This window comes from Aulonocara stuartgranti (assembly GCF_965226115.1).
Source record: "Aulonocara stuartgranti genome assembly, chromosome: 3".
Taxonomy (NCBI): Eukaryota; Metazoa; Chordata; class Actinopteri; order Cichliformes; family Cichlidae; genus Aulonocara; species Aulonocara stuartgranti.
The window spans coordinates 69,983,425-70,000,582 of record NC_138941.1 but is presented as its reverse complement, the minus strand read 5'-3'; the positions used below and the strand labels follow the sequence as shown (position 1 = coordinate 70,000,582).

The 17,158-nt window shown below is 41.7% G+C and overlaps 2 protein-coding genes and 1 long non-coding RNA gene across 3 annotated transcripts in view; 1 reads left to right on the top strand and 2 right to left on the bottom strand.

Annotated features, from left to right (window-relative positions):
* The window catches only part of LOC309693309 (hemicentin-2-like), a 1,543,010-nt gene that overhangs the window by 936,906 nt on the left and 588,946 nt on the right, over positions 1–17,158 (bottom strand). The gene's annotated exons all lie outside the window — the stretch shown is intronic.
* On the top strand, positions 681–2,596 carry LOC309694837 (nuclear factor 7, ovary-like). Its single transcript, XM_082515080.1, has one exon. The coding sequence runs from the start codon at positions 770–772 to the stop codon at positions 2,162–2,164; it is 1,395 nt and encodes a 464-aa protein (XP_082371206.1). The 5' UTR covers positions 681–769; the 3' UTR covers positions 2,165–2,596.
* On the bottom strand, positions 14,478–15,706 carry LOC309696419. The gene is made up of 2 exons (XR_014273483.1): positions 15,283–15,706; positions 14,478–15,110 (listed from the first exon to the last, which is right to left on the bottom strand). It is a non-coding gene; the product is annotated as an uncharacterized lncRNA (long non-coding RNA).

The window sequence follows — 17,158 nt, the reverse complement described above, 5'->3', positions numbered from 1 at the left end:
ACAACCAGATCAGATGAACCAGCTCACACTAAAACATTTTGCTGCACTCTTTACACTTATTTCTTTTCTTTCTGCTTTCTGAGAGAAAAGCTCTTTATCAGTAACTTTTACAGCTTCTGGCAGGTTAATGTCTGAACTTTGGAGTGAAACACACCCTTAGTTACAGGAAATAACACCACTGTCTGTAACTAAGTGAATCCACCTTAACACCACCTGTGTGTGTGTGACTGCATTACACTCCCACTGCTGGGAACCTGAACAAGAACCAGAACAAAGTCTAAAATAGAAGCTGACAAACAGCTGCACCACCGAGTGACACTTTATTTTATAAACTTCACAACAGGTTTCATGTTGTGACCTGTGGAGGTGAAAAGACAAAACCTGTTTTACAGCTTTTGAGCTGCAGGCAGGATTGAAACACACCTTAGTTAAAAGTCAAACAGCAACATTTGTCTCCTCCCCTCACGTCACTCAAATGTGACAAATCAGGAAACAGGAAGTTCTTCGTCCTCAGTACAGAGAGACGCACAGACGATCAGACTGAGCTCAGACCAAACTAGCAGCTTCCTCTGAGTGAGTCCAGCTACAGGAGAGAAAAGTGGAAAACTCCAACACTGCTGCTTCAAGCTGCTGACGCTCCACACACTGAATGTGAGTTTGAGCAAAAACACGACTCAAAGCAAGTTTCAGTGAAGGTGGTAGAGGAGGGAGGGGAGCCAGGACTGACTGTACTTCCTGTCTGCTGTTTTCAGCTTCACTCACAGACTCAATGGCTTCCAGATCAGAGGAGGATCTCTGCTGTCCGGTCTGTCAGGAGGTCTTCAGAGATCCTGTTATTCTGTCATGTAGCCACAGCTTCTGTAAAGACTGTCTGAAGAGATGGTGGAGAGAGAGACCAACACACGAGTGTCCAGTTTGTAACAGAAGATCTTCAAGGGAAGAACCACCTTTAAATCTGGCTTTAAAGAACCTGTGTGAGTCGTTCTTACAGGAGAGAGATCAGAGAGCTTCAGAGGCTCTCTGCAGTCTGCACTCTGAGAAACTCAAACTCTTCTGTCTGGACCATCAGCAGCCAGTGTGTCTCGTCTGCTGTGCCTCAGAAAAACACACCAATCACAGAGTCAGACCCATCGATGAAGCTGCACAACAACACAAGAAGGAACTTCAGGAAACTCTGGAGCCCTTAAAGAAGAAGTTAAAGGTTTGTGAAGAAGTTCAAGTGAAGTTTGATCAAACAGCAGAACACATTAAGGTCCAGGCCCGACACACAGAGAGGCAGATTAAGGAGCAGTTTAAGAAGCTTCAGCAGTTTCTAGCAGAGGAAGAGGAGGCCAGGGTGGCTGCACTGAGGGAGGAAGAGGAGCAGAAGAGTGGGATGATGAAGGAGAAGATGGAGGCTCTGAGCAGAGAGATAGCAGCTCTTTCAGACACAGTCAGAGCCACAGAGGAGGAGCTGAGAGCTGAAGACGTCTCATTCCTGCACAACTACAAGGCTGCAGTGGAAAGAGTCCAGCGCTGCCCCCTGCTGGATGATCCACAGCTGCCCTCTGGAGCTCTGATAGACCAGGCCAAACACCTGGGCAACCTGACCTTCAACATCTGGAACAACATGAAGGACATGGTCTCCTACACTCCTCTCATTCTGGACCCAAACACTGCTTATCCAGAACTCATCCTGTCTGAAGATCTGACCAGTGTGAGATATGGAGGAGAGAAGCAGCAGCTTCCTGATAATCCAGAGAGGATTGATTATTACGGCTCTGTCCTGGGCTCTGAGGGCTTTAACTCAGGGACTCACAGCTGGGATGTTGAAGTTGGAGACAGTACATGGTGGGGACTGGGTGTGTTAGCAGAGTCTGTGCAGAGGAAGGGACTGGGCATGATGTTTGGATTATGGATAATATGGTTCTATGAAGGTAAATACTCAGCATTCTCACCATCAGCTCCTCTCACTGCTCTCTCAGTAGAGAAGAAGCTCCAGAGGATCAGAGTGAATCTGGACTGGAACAGAGGAAAGCTGTCGTTCTCTGATCCTGATACTAACACACACATACACACCTTCACACACACTTTCACTCACAGGATGTTTCCATACATTCGCACTGGTGGTAAAGTGAAGGTGTGTCCGTTGAAGGTGTCAGTGTCAGTGCAGCAGATGAGTTGAGGATGATGATGTTTCTAATGTTGTTTCCTGTCAGTGAGTTGAAGCTGTTAAACTGCAGCTGTCCTCCTGCTGCCTCGTTGTTCCAAAGCTCTTTGTTTCTCTTTTAGTTTCACTCTTTCTTTCTGTTTCTGCTGTCCACCTTTTCACATGGAAAATCATTTCACTGTTTCTCACTGAATGACTCCCCAAACTAGATTTGAAATTCTATCAAGTTTCTAATCATTACAAGTGATTCATGTTTCTATTTGATGTGTAAATGGAGATGATTTAGTTTGCTGGGATATGGACTGACATGTGTTGAATGGGAGGAGCAGTTTGTTGTTGTCTTCTTGTCTGTTTATGACAACAATAAATATGTTGTTGAAACAATGATTCATGTTTAACTCCATATATGAAATGTTTCTGATCTTTGAATTCTGTTTGATTAAAGACTTTCTTCATGACACAAATGAGATTTCAGTGTATTAATAGAACTAAATAAGCTCAGAGTTGAAAGGCTGGAGTATTATGTACGTGCTTCACTGTCAGGATCTTCAGGGGGATTCAAAGGGAAACATCAAACTGCTGTAATGAGATAAACTAGTTGGGCTGAACACACTTATCTGTAGTTTGTCTCCATCCAGGATCATCAGAATATAATGAACATGTGTGAAGAGCCACAAAATGCTGCTGCCCTCTCAGCATGATGAGCTCCAGCCTTTGTTAGCAGGACAACAGGAAACATGAGACAACTTTCAGAGACAGTAACCAACTGTGGCCACAAGATGGCAGCAGCTGATCTGAGATCCTTTATTGGACAGAAGGACTCTGCTCTGTGACGTCATCAGAGAGACGGCCTTCACTCTGATAGATCTGACGTCATGTCTGCACTGCGATGATGAAAGCTGATAAACACATTGTTATTGATCCATGAAATCACCTCTGTCCTCTCAAGTGTAGCTGTTTACAGAGCTGAAGAAGTCCTTCATCATCAAAACAGACAAACATGTATTTCCTGTATTAAGTGACGTCATCCTCACTCTGACCTCTTACATACATTCTGTTCAGTTTTCCTGCTGTAAGAAATAAACTGTGTGAAAATAGAAATGCAGGGAAACATCCATTAATCACAGCTGAGCCGTTTGTTTCTGACTCACATTCAATGAGGCTTCAGGTGTAAATACCTCAGAAGTGTTTGTGAGTTCAGTAGAAGCAGACCCAGTCGACCATCATGGCCTCCACAGCACTACACAATGCAACAGAAAGGCCTTCATCATCTGCTGAACCACCTCTGAACCACGACGCTCTCCCTGCATCTAAAAGCTGTTAGTCAGGATGAGATGCTGCTGTGATCGCTCACAATTTACCTGTGAGACCTTTGTAAATATTGTCTTTGTTTCTGGAGGAAACACCTTTAGTCTGTTTGTATTTGGAGTGCAGATCTGGGCGTCCATCACTTTAACCTGCACACGTTTAGTTATTGAGTGTAGTTGATGTTTGGCAGCATTTTATAAGTGACAGTTCATGAACGGTGAAGGAACAGAGGACGCCTGACCATCCTACCTGTGTCAGTAAGAAGACTTTCATCACAACTTCACAACTTAACACAACTGAAACCTGAATTCAGTGTTGCATAGTTTACTAACAGTGTGTGCTGACACTGAAGTTAGCAGTTTGTTTCCTAAGAGCTGCTGGGACAAACCACAGTGACCGGCTACAGAGTTTAGTTAAGGTGGTTCTAACATGTGACCTGTTGAATTATTTACAGGGATTTATTTTTCATTTAAAGCATCATTTGTGAAGTTTTTATGAAGTTTACTTCTTTTATGTTCTTTGTGTAACGTTTAGATTTTCTTCTCTGGTGTTTTAACTCTTCAGGTCTCCTGTAACAGAGATGTAAACCACCGTTTTCTGATGCTGCTGCACTGTGACATAAACACGGCCACTTTATTAGGCACACCTTGCTGGCTGCAGGTTATAACCCCTGCTGGAAACATCCCCACAGATTTGGATCCTTATTGCCATGACAGCACCACACAGCTGCTCCAGATGCTGCAGGATGCTGGTCAGGGCTCTAACAGTGAAACTTTACTGAAAGTAAGAAACCTGAGAGGAAATAAACTTTGACTTTAGTAAGCTGAGCTCTGAAGCTGTGATGGAGCTCAGTCAGTGTGAAGGCGGCTGCTGTGTAACAAACGTTTGTCTGAGGTGCTGCGACTGATTGTGGTCATGTTTATTTAAAGAAGTCGGTGATGAAGCAGGCTGTGCAGTCCGAGCTCTTCATCAGTTAACAGTCCTCCAGAGCTGCTGCAGGGAGCTGACTGTCCTCCAGGTGGCGCTAAGCGAACAAAGTCCAAAGAAATAAACTTGGACTGTTTTTTGAAGCCTAAATAAAATGTGAATAAACTTTATAGATACATTTGAAACCAGCTACTCTGTGACTTTACACACTCACACAGTAACAGAGCTGATTCCTGATTGGAGCAGCACAGAGTTAGACTTCTTTTCTGGCTGTGGATTGGTTCGTCAGGATTTCCCCCTTTACAGGTTTAAAAACAATCTCTGTTTCTACATTTTTTGACCTCCTTCTTGTGTCTAAAGGTGAAGCAGCACCAGCCTCCTCTGATCCTCATGTTGTAGCTCTGTGTGTCCAGCAGGGGGCAGAACACCTCCAAACTGTGCCAGCAGCTCTCACTGTGAGCTCAGACGTTTGTGGACACTCAGTTTGTTTGAACATAGTAAATAATCAGAGCTTCTCACACTGTTTATGGGGACACCACCTGCCCGAGGGTGTACTGTGTCAGAGAGGTGGTGTATGGTGCTGGGTGTAGTCTCTCTGCTGGTTCACAGTTTTTACTGAGGAGCTGTGTTCATGTCAGGAAGGTTTCGTCTGATCACTGTGGTGCAGTTTGGTTTACTCTGTTTCTGAGTGTTTGTAGGATCAGTCTCTGCAGGTCACCTGATACCTGGCAGTGAAGTGTTTATGAATCAGCTCCGTCAGATTTAATCCAACAGAATAACATGTAAAACACTCCAGGGCTTTTACTCTGAAACTTTCTCCAGAGCTGTCTGGAGTTTTCTTACATTAAAATATTCTGGGATTACCAGACTGTCCACATCATGTGTCCTACAAAACTTTCATCCACAAATATACCCTGACATTAAACCCAAATAGATGTGAGAGCGAGTCATTAGTATCAGTACTGTGTGTGTGTGTGTGTGTGTGTGAGAGAGAGAGAGATATTCAGGTAACTTACTGGGTTACTGCACATGCTCACAACTTTTCAGCACAACAGGTGCAGTTTGGTGTTTTACTGCCTCCTGCTGGAACAATGATGGCAGCTCTCAAGACTTTATTGGTTATTGTCATTTCGTGTTACACAGCCACCATTCAAACTTTAAAACGAAGACAAGACATTCAACTATTCAACTTGTATTTATCTTTTCAATAACATTCAAAACGTAGCCATCGCTGTCCTCTTTCATCCAATGTGTTTACTATTGTACTAGGTGTTATGGTTCTTTCATAAATGTCACCAATGCACAGCCTCCTCCCTCCAACTCTTCCATAGACTCTAATGTTAAAATGGCTCAGAAGGTTCGTTTGAAAATCAGAAGAGCATGGTGTCTTTCCACTGTCACCACGTCCATATAATAAACTCCACAGGCATGAAAACTGAGAATTTGGTAGACTAGACATGGCTGTCGCTCACGGTGAAAGAATTTTGTCAATACGACCTATACTTTTCATTTGGGAAGAATTTGTTTGGGCCTGACTTTTCTGTTCATTTTAAGCAGCAAAAGTGAGGCGCATGTCTGTGTCCGTGTGTATGGAGCCATTGGGTGCAGTCACTATAGCAACCAGGCTCACACCTGCCTGCTTAACGAGCTCTCTCTCTCACTCTGCCAAGATTCATCTTAAGCACTTCTCTTTCAACTGCTGCTGTGTCCACAGTGTTACAGCCATCATTTTACCCTCAAAACGTCGCCATCGTTGTTCTCTTTCCAACATCTTGTCTTTCAAAGCTCAGACATTTAAACTTTTTAAACTGTGTGGATCCAAGTGGAGGGATCACATTTTAGTCATTCAGTGATTCAAAGAATATGACCTTTTAATATTCATTCAGATGTTTTATGACTCTAAATGTTCTTTTCTCATTTCTTAGGGTTTTCTAATTTACAATTAAAACATTTTCAGCTTTTTTCCAACTTCTTCTTCTGTGTAACCTTCAGCTTTTAGCAGTTCAGCACTTTTGTTTTCAGGTTAAATTCGGGGTTTTTTTTTAATCTCATTCAAAATTTTTAACTTAAATTCAGTAATTATTTCATTTCAATGCATACATTCAGATTCAAGCATTCACACTGCAGTTTCTTCAGAAAATGCACTTTCTAGTTGGTTATTGTCATCTCGTGTTACACAGCCTGAAACGAAATACTGTTCCTCAGCAGCCTCTACAGTGCAATAACCAATATATTTTAAAAAGAATAAATACAGTTTAAAGGAACAAGTTTAAAAAGGAGCAGCAAAAAAGGCATAAATAGCTTAAAATCTAAGTTCTAAAAAAACTTCCAGTTTTTATTAATATTTTATTATTTATCAAATTATTATAAACTAAAAATATTTTTTACGTGATAAACGACTTCAGTGCTTCGTCCATGACCTCCTGAAGGTAAAGGGCCCAAAGAGCCAATCAGCAGCTCTGAAACAGGAAATATGACTCATGGAGAAGTTCACAACAGTTTCAGCTGCCAGTTGTACTCATCACCATGGAGACGGTCTCCATGGTGGAGGCAGAGTGACAGTGTTGTAGATGCTGCATTTTGAAGCCTCAGTGTTTATGTTGTGCCCTTAAACAGGGGAAATAGTGAGGAGAGGTGAAAGAGCGGCACAGACACGCAGCTCTCACTCTCACTCGTCTGTATTGAGTGAAGGAGGAAGCGCGCGAACCCACCTACTGGAGCCCTGAGGCATTAACAATGGATCGACGCACAATCAACCCAGGCAAAACTTTCACTACTTATCTCCCTCTATATTCCCACTGCATATTCTATTCGAAAACAGTCAAAGCAACAAATAAAACATTAATAAGGGCATGACATGAAATGTAAGGAACAGAGATGTACAACTTCAAAACTAATCAAATTTATGATCCACCACATTTATATTTTTGTTCACAGCCATGTACACATCAAACTCTCATCTTTCTGTCCACAAACAAAACAAAAAGATTCCCTGTAAATTTGACCTTTTCCTTCAACTGTCCATTATAGCGTGGTCTTCCTACTTATCTTGACACAATACTCAGTCGCGTTGCCTGCTGCAAACTTAAAAGAAGTCTGACGAATGAAGTGACTGTGAGTGTGTCTGACGTCACGGTGTGTGTGAAAAGGTATCCAGCTGGGGCAGACATGATTCTGCAGGTCACCTGCCCAGTGGACAAAAAGAAATAAAATAGTTGTGTGGATGATATATGAATGATAATACGAAGAGCGTTTTGTGTCTCTCAGCCTGAAACAACTGTAATGCCACTTTCTGTTTTGGAGAAAGGACAGTTAAAAAAAGATGTGTGTTGTTTTAAGCAGTGATGAGAATAATGAAGATGTGATGAGAGAGCAACACAAAAGTATAAGTACAGGGATGATGCTCTTTACAGGAAGGGTCAGAGCAGACTCTACCTGCTGAGGCGGCTGAGGTCATTTGGAGTCCAGGGAGCGCTTTTAAAGACCTTCTATGACTCTGTGGTGGCATCTGTCATTTTTTACAGTGTGGTATGTTGGAGCAGCAGTTTATCTCCCGCCCCATGCATGTAGATGTTGCTGAACTGCAGAGCTGCTTCAGTGACAGACTGCTGCATCCTCGATGCATGAAGGAGCGTTTCCGCAGGTCCTTCCTCCCTGCAGCTGTCAGACTGTACAATCTGAACTGCTCCCAACAAACACAGATGTTTACATCAGCGCTGTATCGTGCACTGTTTTATCAACCGATTCACACTACAACCAGGGTTGCCTCTTATCTGTATTTAATTTTATTTAATTTAACAACAGTATGGTACTCAGTTTTTGGTAACCATTGTCCTTCATGTAAATATGTAAGAATTGTGTATGTTTCTGTTCTGTGTCATGTGTACTGTTTGTTTGTATATGTGTTTTCTTGCTGCTGTTACACCCAAGTTTCCCCTTGTGGGACAATTAAATTGATATAACAACACTCGTGGTAAAGTTGTGGACTGGAAGAATACCTGACCAAGATTATCTTGCAATGTTTTGCAGCCGCCAGTCAAGCCGGTAGATAAATGTCTGTGATTGTCGCAGGTGGCTGTGTGGCTGGCAGGAGCTCTTTCCTATCAGTTTGTCCCCACCTTCACCTATGGTCACGAGCTTTGGGTAATAACCAAAAGAATCCGATTCTGGATATGAACTGCAACTCTCTTTACATTGGCCTTTCCTCCACCCTTCTCGTTAGATTGCAGACTGTCCAGAATGCGGCGGCACGCCTTTTGACAGGTAGCAGGAAGTTTTCTTCCATCACTCCTGTTCTTGCTGGCTTGCACTGGCTTCCAATTAAACACCGTATTCAATTTAAAATATTACTTTTCACCTACAAAACCATTAATAACTTTGCGCCGAGCTACCTCAATGAGCTTCTCAGGTTACACACTCCTGTCAGAGCACTTAGCTCTGCTACCCAAATTCTTCTGGAGCAACCTCGTTCTCGGCTGAAGTCTCGCAGTGACCGCGCGTTTGCTGTAGCTGCCCCGGTCTTATGGAACAACCTTCCTGTCGCTATCCGGGCGTCTGACTCTATGCCACTGTTTAAATCACGGCTTAAGACTTATTTCTTTAATCTTGCCTTTCCACCCAGTTAACACTTGTGTGCGCTGGTACATTTTTTATGCTTGTGAACTACTTTTATATCTTATGATGGTTTTTATAATTGATACGTGCCAGGTCCTTTCTCTTTTCCCTCCCATCTCCCTTTTCCTATTTTATTTTTGTCAAGCACCTTGGTATACCCTTGTTTTTTTAGTGTGCTTTATAAATAAAGTTTATTTATTTATTTATTATTTGTTGCTGTTTAAGTTTGTCAATTTCAGACCTCTGTCTCTGAAGTTCAACGTTCTGCATTTCCAGGTCTTTCAGTTTTGCGACATGGTCTGACAGAAAAGAACATAAATAAGTCAATATGAATTTTATTTATCTGCATCATTTGAATCTTTTCATTTTTAGTAGGTTAGATTATTGAATAAATAATGAATAAATAATAAAAATAAAAAAATTAATGAGAAACGTTAGTGATAGATTCATGAAGTGACATTGATATCTCTGTAACAGGGGCTCATATGAAGGTTTCCTCATGCTGTCATTTTTCTCACTACCTGACATCATACTCTACCTTTATTCTCTTGTTTTAAGGTCCTGATTTCCACTTTCTGTTCAGCCACTGAGGCAGTCAGCTCTCTGAGCACAGCATGGACTTCCTGTGGACAGGGTTGCTGGTTTGAAATCTGCTGGTCAAGAATTTCATCATCTGCCTCTGTCTGATTTGTGGAAACAGAGCAGACCAGAAGCAACAGCGAGAAAAACAGCGTGATCTCCATTCTGTCAGTGAAAACTCAACAGTATCTGTGTGTCATCTGCAAACCTGACTGACTTTTATATTACACAGTACAGAGGGGAGGTCACTGTAGCATTAGATTCAACCTTATTCTAGTGAATCAGTGACTAATGTAATCTTTATGACTTCAGATGCAGTACAAGGAGAAGAACAAGTGAGTATCAATGATTGTCAACTGATAGTAAAACATGAGCATGTGTGTTTCCACCAACTGACCAGAGCTTAGAGGACAAATATCAAAATGTGTGCTCAGATACAGATGTTTAAGCAGCTGTGAAAGAACATATCTGGAAGTTTTTGGCACTGAGGAAGTAATTGCCTTTGATTATGGAATTCCTCTAATAACTCAGAGCAAAAATACTCTAAGCGACAAAATGTATAAAGTAATCTTTACAACTTTTACAAGGTACAAGACTACAAAGAGATAAACAAGTGAATGTCAATGATTATCAGCCGTTCATAAAATTAATCAGCACGTGTTGTTTTAGAAAATCCAATGTGAATGTAGGAACCATGAAGGTCACTGACATGGTATAACTTGAAGATGAACTTCTACTCTTCATGTGTAACATGACACTTGGTTGACCATCCTTCCCACTGCAGTTCAATAAACCACAGCTGTCCTTTTTTGTTTCTTTCTTCTCTGACCACTTAGGTGAGAAAGCTAGTGTTCAATGCTTTTCAGAGAATGAATTAATCTCTGACCCTTCCACTCCAAGCACTCCTCCAGATGCAGTGAACAGTCTTATAAGCAATACAAGAGCATGCCGAAGAGTCTTGGTTGCTAAATACAGCAAAAGTATTCGGCCCCCTTGAATTTTTCCACATTTTGTCACATTACAGCCACAAACATGAATCAATTTTATTGGAATTCCACGTGAAAGACCAACACAAAGTGGTGACCACGTGAGAAGTGGAACGGAAATCATACATGATTCCAAACATTTTTTACAAATAACTGCAAAGTGGGGTGTGCGTAATTATTCAGCCCCCTTTGGTCTGAGTGCAGTCAGTTGCCCATAGACGTTGCCTGATGAGTGCTAATGACTAAATAGAGTGCACCTGTGTATAATCTAATGTCAGTACAAATACAGCTGCTCTGTGACGGCCTCAGAAGTTGTCTAAGAGAATATTGGGAGCAACAACACCATGAAGTCCAAAGAACACACCAGACAGGTCAGGGATAAAGTTATTGAGAAATTTAAAGCAGGCGTAAGCTACAAAAAGATTTCCCAAGCCTTGAACATCCCACGGAGCACTGTTCAAGCCATCATTCAGAAATGGAAGGAGTATGGCACAACTGTAAACCTACCAAGACAAGGCCGTCCACCTAAACTCACAGGCCGAACAAGGAGAGCGCTGATCAGAAATGCAGCCAAGAGGCCCATGGTGACTCTGGACGAGCTGCAGAGATCTACAGCTCAGGTGGGGGAATCTGTCCATAGGACAACTATTAGTCGTGCACTGCACAAAGTTGGCCTTTATGGAAGAGTGGCAAGAAGAAAGCCATTGTTAACAGCAAACCATAAGAAGTCCCGTTTGCAGTTTGCTACAAGCCATGTGGGGGACACAGCAAACATGTGGGGGACACAGCAAACATGTAGGGGACACAGCAAACATGTGGGGGACACAGCAAACATGTGGAAGAAAGTGCTCTGGTCAGATGAGACCAAAATGTAACTTTTTGGCCAAAATGCAAAACGCTATGTGTGGCGGAAAACTAACACTGCACCTCACTCTGAACACACCATCCCCACTGTCAAATATGGTGGTGGCAGCATCATGCTCTGGGGGTGCTTCTCTTCAGCAGGGACAGGAAGCTGGTCAGAGTTGATGGGAAGATGGATGGAGCCAAATACAGGGCGATCTTGGAAGAAAACCTCTTGGAGTCTGCAAAAGACTTGAGACTGGGGCGGAGGTTCACCTTCCAGCAGGACAATGACCCTAAACATAAAGCCAGGGCAACAATGGAATGGTTTAAAACAAAACATATCCATGTGTTAGAATGGCCCAGTCAAAGTCCAGATCTAAATCCAATCGAGAATCTGTGGCAAGATCTGAAAACTGCTGTTCACAAACGCTGTCCATCTAATCTGACTGAGCTGGAGCTGTTTTGCAAAGAAGAATGGGCAAAGATTTCAGTCTGTAGATGTGCAAAGCTGGTAGAGACAGACCCTAAAAGACTGGCAGCGGTAATTGCAGCAAAAGGTGGTTCTACAAAGTATTGACTCAGGGGGCTGAATAATTATGCACACCCCACTTTGCAGTTATTTATTTGTAAAAAATGTTTGGAATCATGTATGATTTTCGTTCCACTTCTCACGTGTGCACCACTTTGTGTTGGTCTTTCACGTGGAATTCCAATAAAATTCTGTCTGGACAATGTCATATCATGAGTAATAATTAAAAATAATCCATATACATAAAACAAACACATGCACACACACACAGTGACATTTTAGACCTTCAGAATACTGTATATACTTTGGGCATCTCGGTGCTGATCCAGAATCCTTACATTATTATTTATTACTAGAGCTACAATAATAAAGCAATGAGGAGGGGGAAGTAATAAATATGAAATAATGTATTTATGATGATTCCATTTGTTTCACTATCCACTCTGTGCAGGGCAAAGCTTATTACATGTTTAAACTGTAGAGATACAATAATTTTACTGCTGTAAAATCCAAATTTTGTCTTATTTAAAATATAAATCTAATATAATCTGCTTCTTAATGTATGTTCTTTAAAATACAGTGTGGCGTGGGTGTGGTCTCTGGCCAGCTGCAGAGGAGGGGTGACGCAGTGAGCTCCCGGGGCGGTGCAGGGGCGGGGTGAACAGGTGTGCTGGGATCTGACAGTGATTGTGTCTCTTTATATGTTGGCAGTGACAGTCGGAGGAGGAGGGCGGACATGACAGCAGAGAGAGAGCGGGAGTGTCTGTGTCCCTGTACAAACGCACAGTATTAAATAAAAGTTCGGCTGTCGTCAAATTCGCTCCAGCTTATATTTCTTGGGTCCAACGTTACATACAGCTTGTGTTTTTTAATATATCATAATTATAATAATGCATAATTATGTGGACATGCATATTAGATCGTTTTTTAGTGGAATATAATCCCTCCAGAAAGGCAGGAAAAGCTATGTAACTTGCTTTAAAACTAAATATGTTCCCTAAAACGGTGACAGAGCTACAGACACATGACAGCCTTACACAGGTAGCCAGCAGCTATGACCAGCACTACTTGTGCAGTTAATAAAAGGACAGGTAATGTTTGTCGCCCTGTTGCACACACAGCACGCTCATTTGTTTCAGTTCGTCAGTTGCAACAAGACAACTTACCAACGTGTACATAATAAGCTGATACTCCTGTGTGCTACACACTACAGTGTGCGCTGTACACCTACTTACTGGTTGTGTCGCATCAGTCTGTGTCTCTGAGTTAACTTGTGTTTCTCCTACAGCTCCGGACCGCTAAAAATGCGCGTGCTCTTTGTGAGCTCATTCCCGGCTCGTAACCAGCGCGTTCTGCCGTCAAGGGCGATCATTGGTTAAATGTGATCATGTGACTGATGCAAGCCAGATCATTTTATTTAGCAAAACTATGATTAATAGTTAAATATTATTGTTGAGGGGCACAGACAGGACTCCGCAAACAATTTTTAAAAGTTGCCTCAACAAAAGGTCACTCTGGGCACCCATCAGGAAAGGGGCGGGTGCTCAAGCCCCTCCAGCCCCCCCCCCTGCACGTGCCTGCTGTTACACCATCGTAGGTTATACAGGCACTGATCCAATAGGTGTTTTGGCAGCCATCTGCTGTGACTGGTTGGGGGTGACGGAAAAGAGACGAGGGCAGATGGCGACAGGATAAAAGACACACATCAGGAAGAGACAAAGTTTATTACTCCTACTGATTAAATATCACAAACAACAGCCAATACAAACTAAACAACAAGCTAACAGGGGTGCTGCAGTCTTGGAATAAAACTGCAGAGATGATCAGTCTATGAAACCAAAGGTGCGTTTTATATTGGGAGAAGTACCAAAAAATGTAAATAATGGGATATAAACTTGGCACTAGGACAAGCAAATGATTTTAAACTGGGCAGGAAAAATAAGATGCTTTTGAGTGGAGTCTCATGGGTCCCCCAAATATTTGTATCTTTACAAAAAATAATAATAACCAAAGCGCAAAAAAAGAGTAATATTTGGCATAATTAAAACTTGCCTACTAAGAATGACATAAAAATTACATAAAGTAGCACAAACACTTTAATATGCCACGGGTAAATTGAGCTGTGGCATTTTTCCTTTTTAAATCCGCCTTTTTTCTGAGCTAATTGAAAGCTGTTTAGAGATCCGTGGTTCTTTCACAGAAAATGATGCATTACTGTAAACTGAACACAATATAAAGTATTTAAAATGAGTTAAGCTTTACACATGTGCCGCAGTGACATTACTGCAGGTGTGATTCACTGACAATCACTTCCTCACTGAATGTTTCAGTGGTGCAGTTGCTCGGGCCTCTGAATCTCTGTTTTTTTGTATTTACCTGCTGCTGATGCTCCTCATGCTTACCTCTGGTCTTACCTTTGCTTCTTCCCCTCTGCTTGGATCTTCACCCATGTGCCTGTTGGACTGTCCTCTCCTCTGTAAACTCAGAGACCTCCTTGCCCTCCCCATTACACATTCTGGCTAAACTTGATAAAAAAAATACTGTAAAACCTAGGGATGGGTATTGATAAGATTTTAACGATTCCGATTCCATTTTCGATTCTGTTTAACGATTCGATTCTTTATCGATTCTCTTATCGATTCTTTTTTTTTAAAAAAAAAAGGAGAACACTAAGGTCGATTAGCTCAGAGCTTTGTTTTATATCTTCTCTTTGAACAAGATAGAAATTTAGGAGTAACATGGCCTTACAAACCCAACAGTGAGATCTTGAGAGATCCAGCCTACGGCTCTTCAATGGGGTGTCACAGGGTCCCCAGGAAAAAAAATTGTAAATGTAAAATAATAAAATAAATATTCTTGTGAGACATATCACATATTGACGGGGTCGGGTTATGTTAAAAAGTATAAATTGTTATACTTTGTTCATTGGTTCAAAGGTACCCCACACTTCTTTTTTTGTTTGCTTGTTTGTTCTGGTGTATTTCTCATTTGAACTGTTACTCTGCCAGAGTACTCATATTTACAAGATGGCATTGAACGCCCCATTGGTGTATCAGAAAAACTATTTTGTACGTATGTTCCTTGAAGGGGATTGAAGTCATTCTTTTTTCCACCGCAGCGAAGGGCTAGGAGTAGGAGAGGAGCTGCTGTATGTTTTTGTTATCGAATCGATCTGATTGTGAAATAAAGCATATGCAGTGAGAAAGCAACTCCAGGAGTCATCCCTGCCTTAAAGCTGCAACATTTTTCTGTAGCAATAACAAAGTATAACATAAATTGTTCTGTGGCAATTACACAAGAATATCCAGTAATGTCCCTGCCTACAATTAAACACATTCACTTACCAAAAATCGGGGGCATCTGCTGTGGCAAATGGGTGCAAGCCTTTGACCACAAACTTAGACACTGCTCGGTGACATTCGTCTATCCTGGCCTGAAAGGAGACGCTACCGGTAGACTGCAGCGAGAACTACCAGCGAGCGCCAGCCAGACTCTGTCTGTCTCTCTCATCATGGTCACCTACATGTACAGTAATGGCAGGTCTTGTAATAAGGCAGATTGCGCTAACATAATATGCACTGTTAGTTGATTATTTACCTGCCGCATTAACGGGAGAGGACGTGCAAACGTTAGCGCTGCTGCTGGGTTGAGAGTCACGAGTCCGGAGCGGAATTAAAAACGCGTGTCATCGCGTGTTTTGTGAGCAAATGCTTTTGCATATTCGTAGTGTTTCCTCCCTTAAATGAAATATCTACTTTGCAAGTTGCCCTGCTGTCATCGGTTCTCATAAAGTATAATCAAACTTTTGAGCGTTTGAGCCGCTTAGGCGCCGTGTTTCCTGCCAGGTAAATGACGCTCCGCAACGTGGTGACGTCATTCGGGGCGACTGGAATCGATAAGGGAATCGTTTGCAAAAATGGCAAACGATTCCAAGGAATTGAAACAGTGGGAACCGGTTCTCAACAAGAACCGGTTTTCGATACCCATCCCTAGTAAAACCAATGTGTCCTGCATTTGAGTCCAATTATCATGAACATAATTTCTCTCTTTTTAGTTAATAGATCAGATTGTGTGCTTTATAACATGTTTCCTTTATTTGCCTTTTCTTTCTGTGGTCATGTTAAAAAGCAGAGTGTAGTATATTGTTAGAGAATTGAGCCTGTCCACAGTAAAATAGTCACTTCTTTAAACTTAGTCCAAAATGGTGAGAAGAACCTTAACCTCACCTCAGAGTCTGACCTTAAACAACATTCAGTGTTCTGTTCTTCTTTCTGCTTTGTCCTCTCTTGTTTTCATCCATGTTTCTAGAGTTACATTTATTTATACTTTGTGTCGGCTCAGTGATTTATTTTTCTGTCTGCAGGTAGAAAAATCATTGACGTTTGCAGATGACACAGATGCTGTTATGTTTTCAGTGACTGAATGGAGATCATTGCAGTTTTCTTTGTTCTTTTTCCACAGATCAGACCACGAGCAGACTGCACTCCAACAACCCCGTCCACACTACATTTGACTGGTACTCACACTGCCCTTGAACATAAACTAAACAACATGTTGATTCCACCATGTTAGAAGATTTATAGAACTATCATATCATCCCCTTTATGCCTCCGTACTTAAGTAAGTACTTAAGTAAGTAAGTACTCATTCACCCCTCTTTCTGTCATGGTATAAAAAGCTCAGGTTTGCACAGACACACATACTACGTCTGAAAAGAAGATCCAAGGTAAAGTGTTGGGTCGGGTAGTGAGACTATGCTTAATGGTAATTTGTGACATGACAATATTGCTGTAATTTCCAGAGAAATTGATGGCGGAAGGAAGAAGATCTTGCACAGTTCATTTTGCACTTGCATTAGAGCATGAAGCAAAGGTGGAGAGTCAGAAGACTGAAACTGACCAGTTGAAACAACAGCAGTTTTTTTTAATCATACGCACTGGACTCTAAACTAAAAAGTGATTATTAAATGTGAAAAAATGTAAAATTGCTGTACTGCATGGTAATTGGTTTGTTTCAGTGTCATGGAGCTGCAGATGTTTTAGAACATAAATCCTGAAAAATGCAACCAAAACCACCCCAAAAAAATTATATATATATATATATATATATATATATATATATATATAATTTTTTAGGGGTGCAACGATACACAAAATTCACGGTTCGGTTCGGTTCGATACTTTGGTGTCACGGTTCGATATTTTTTCGATACAAAAAAAT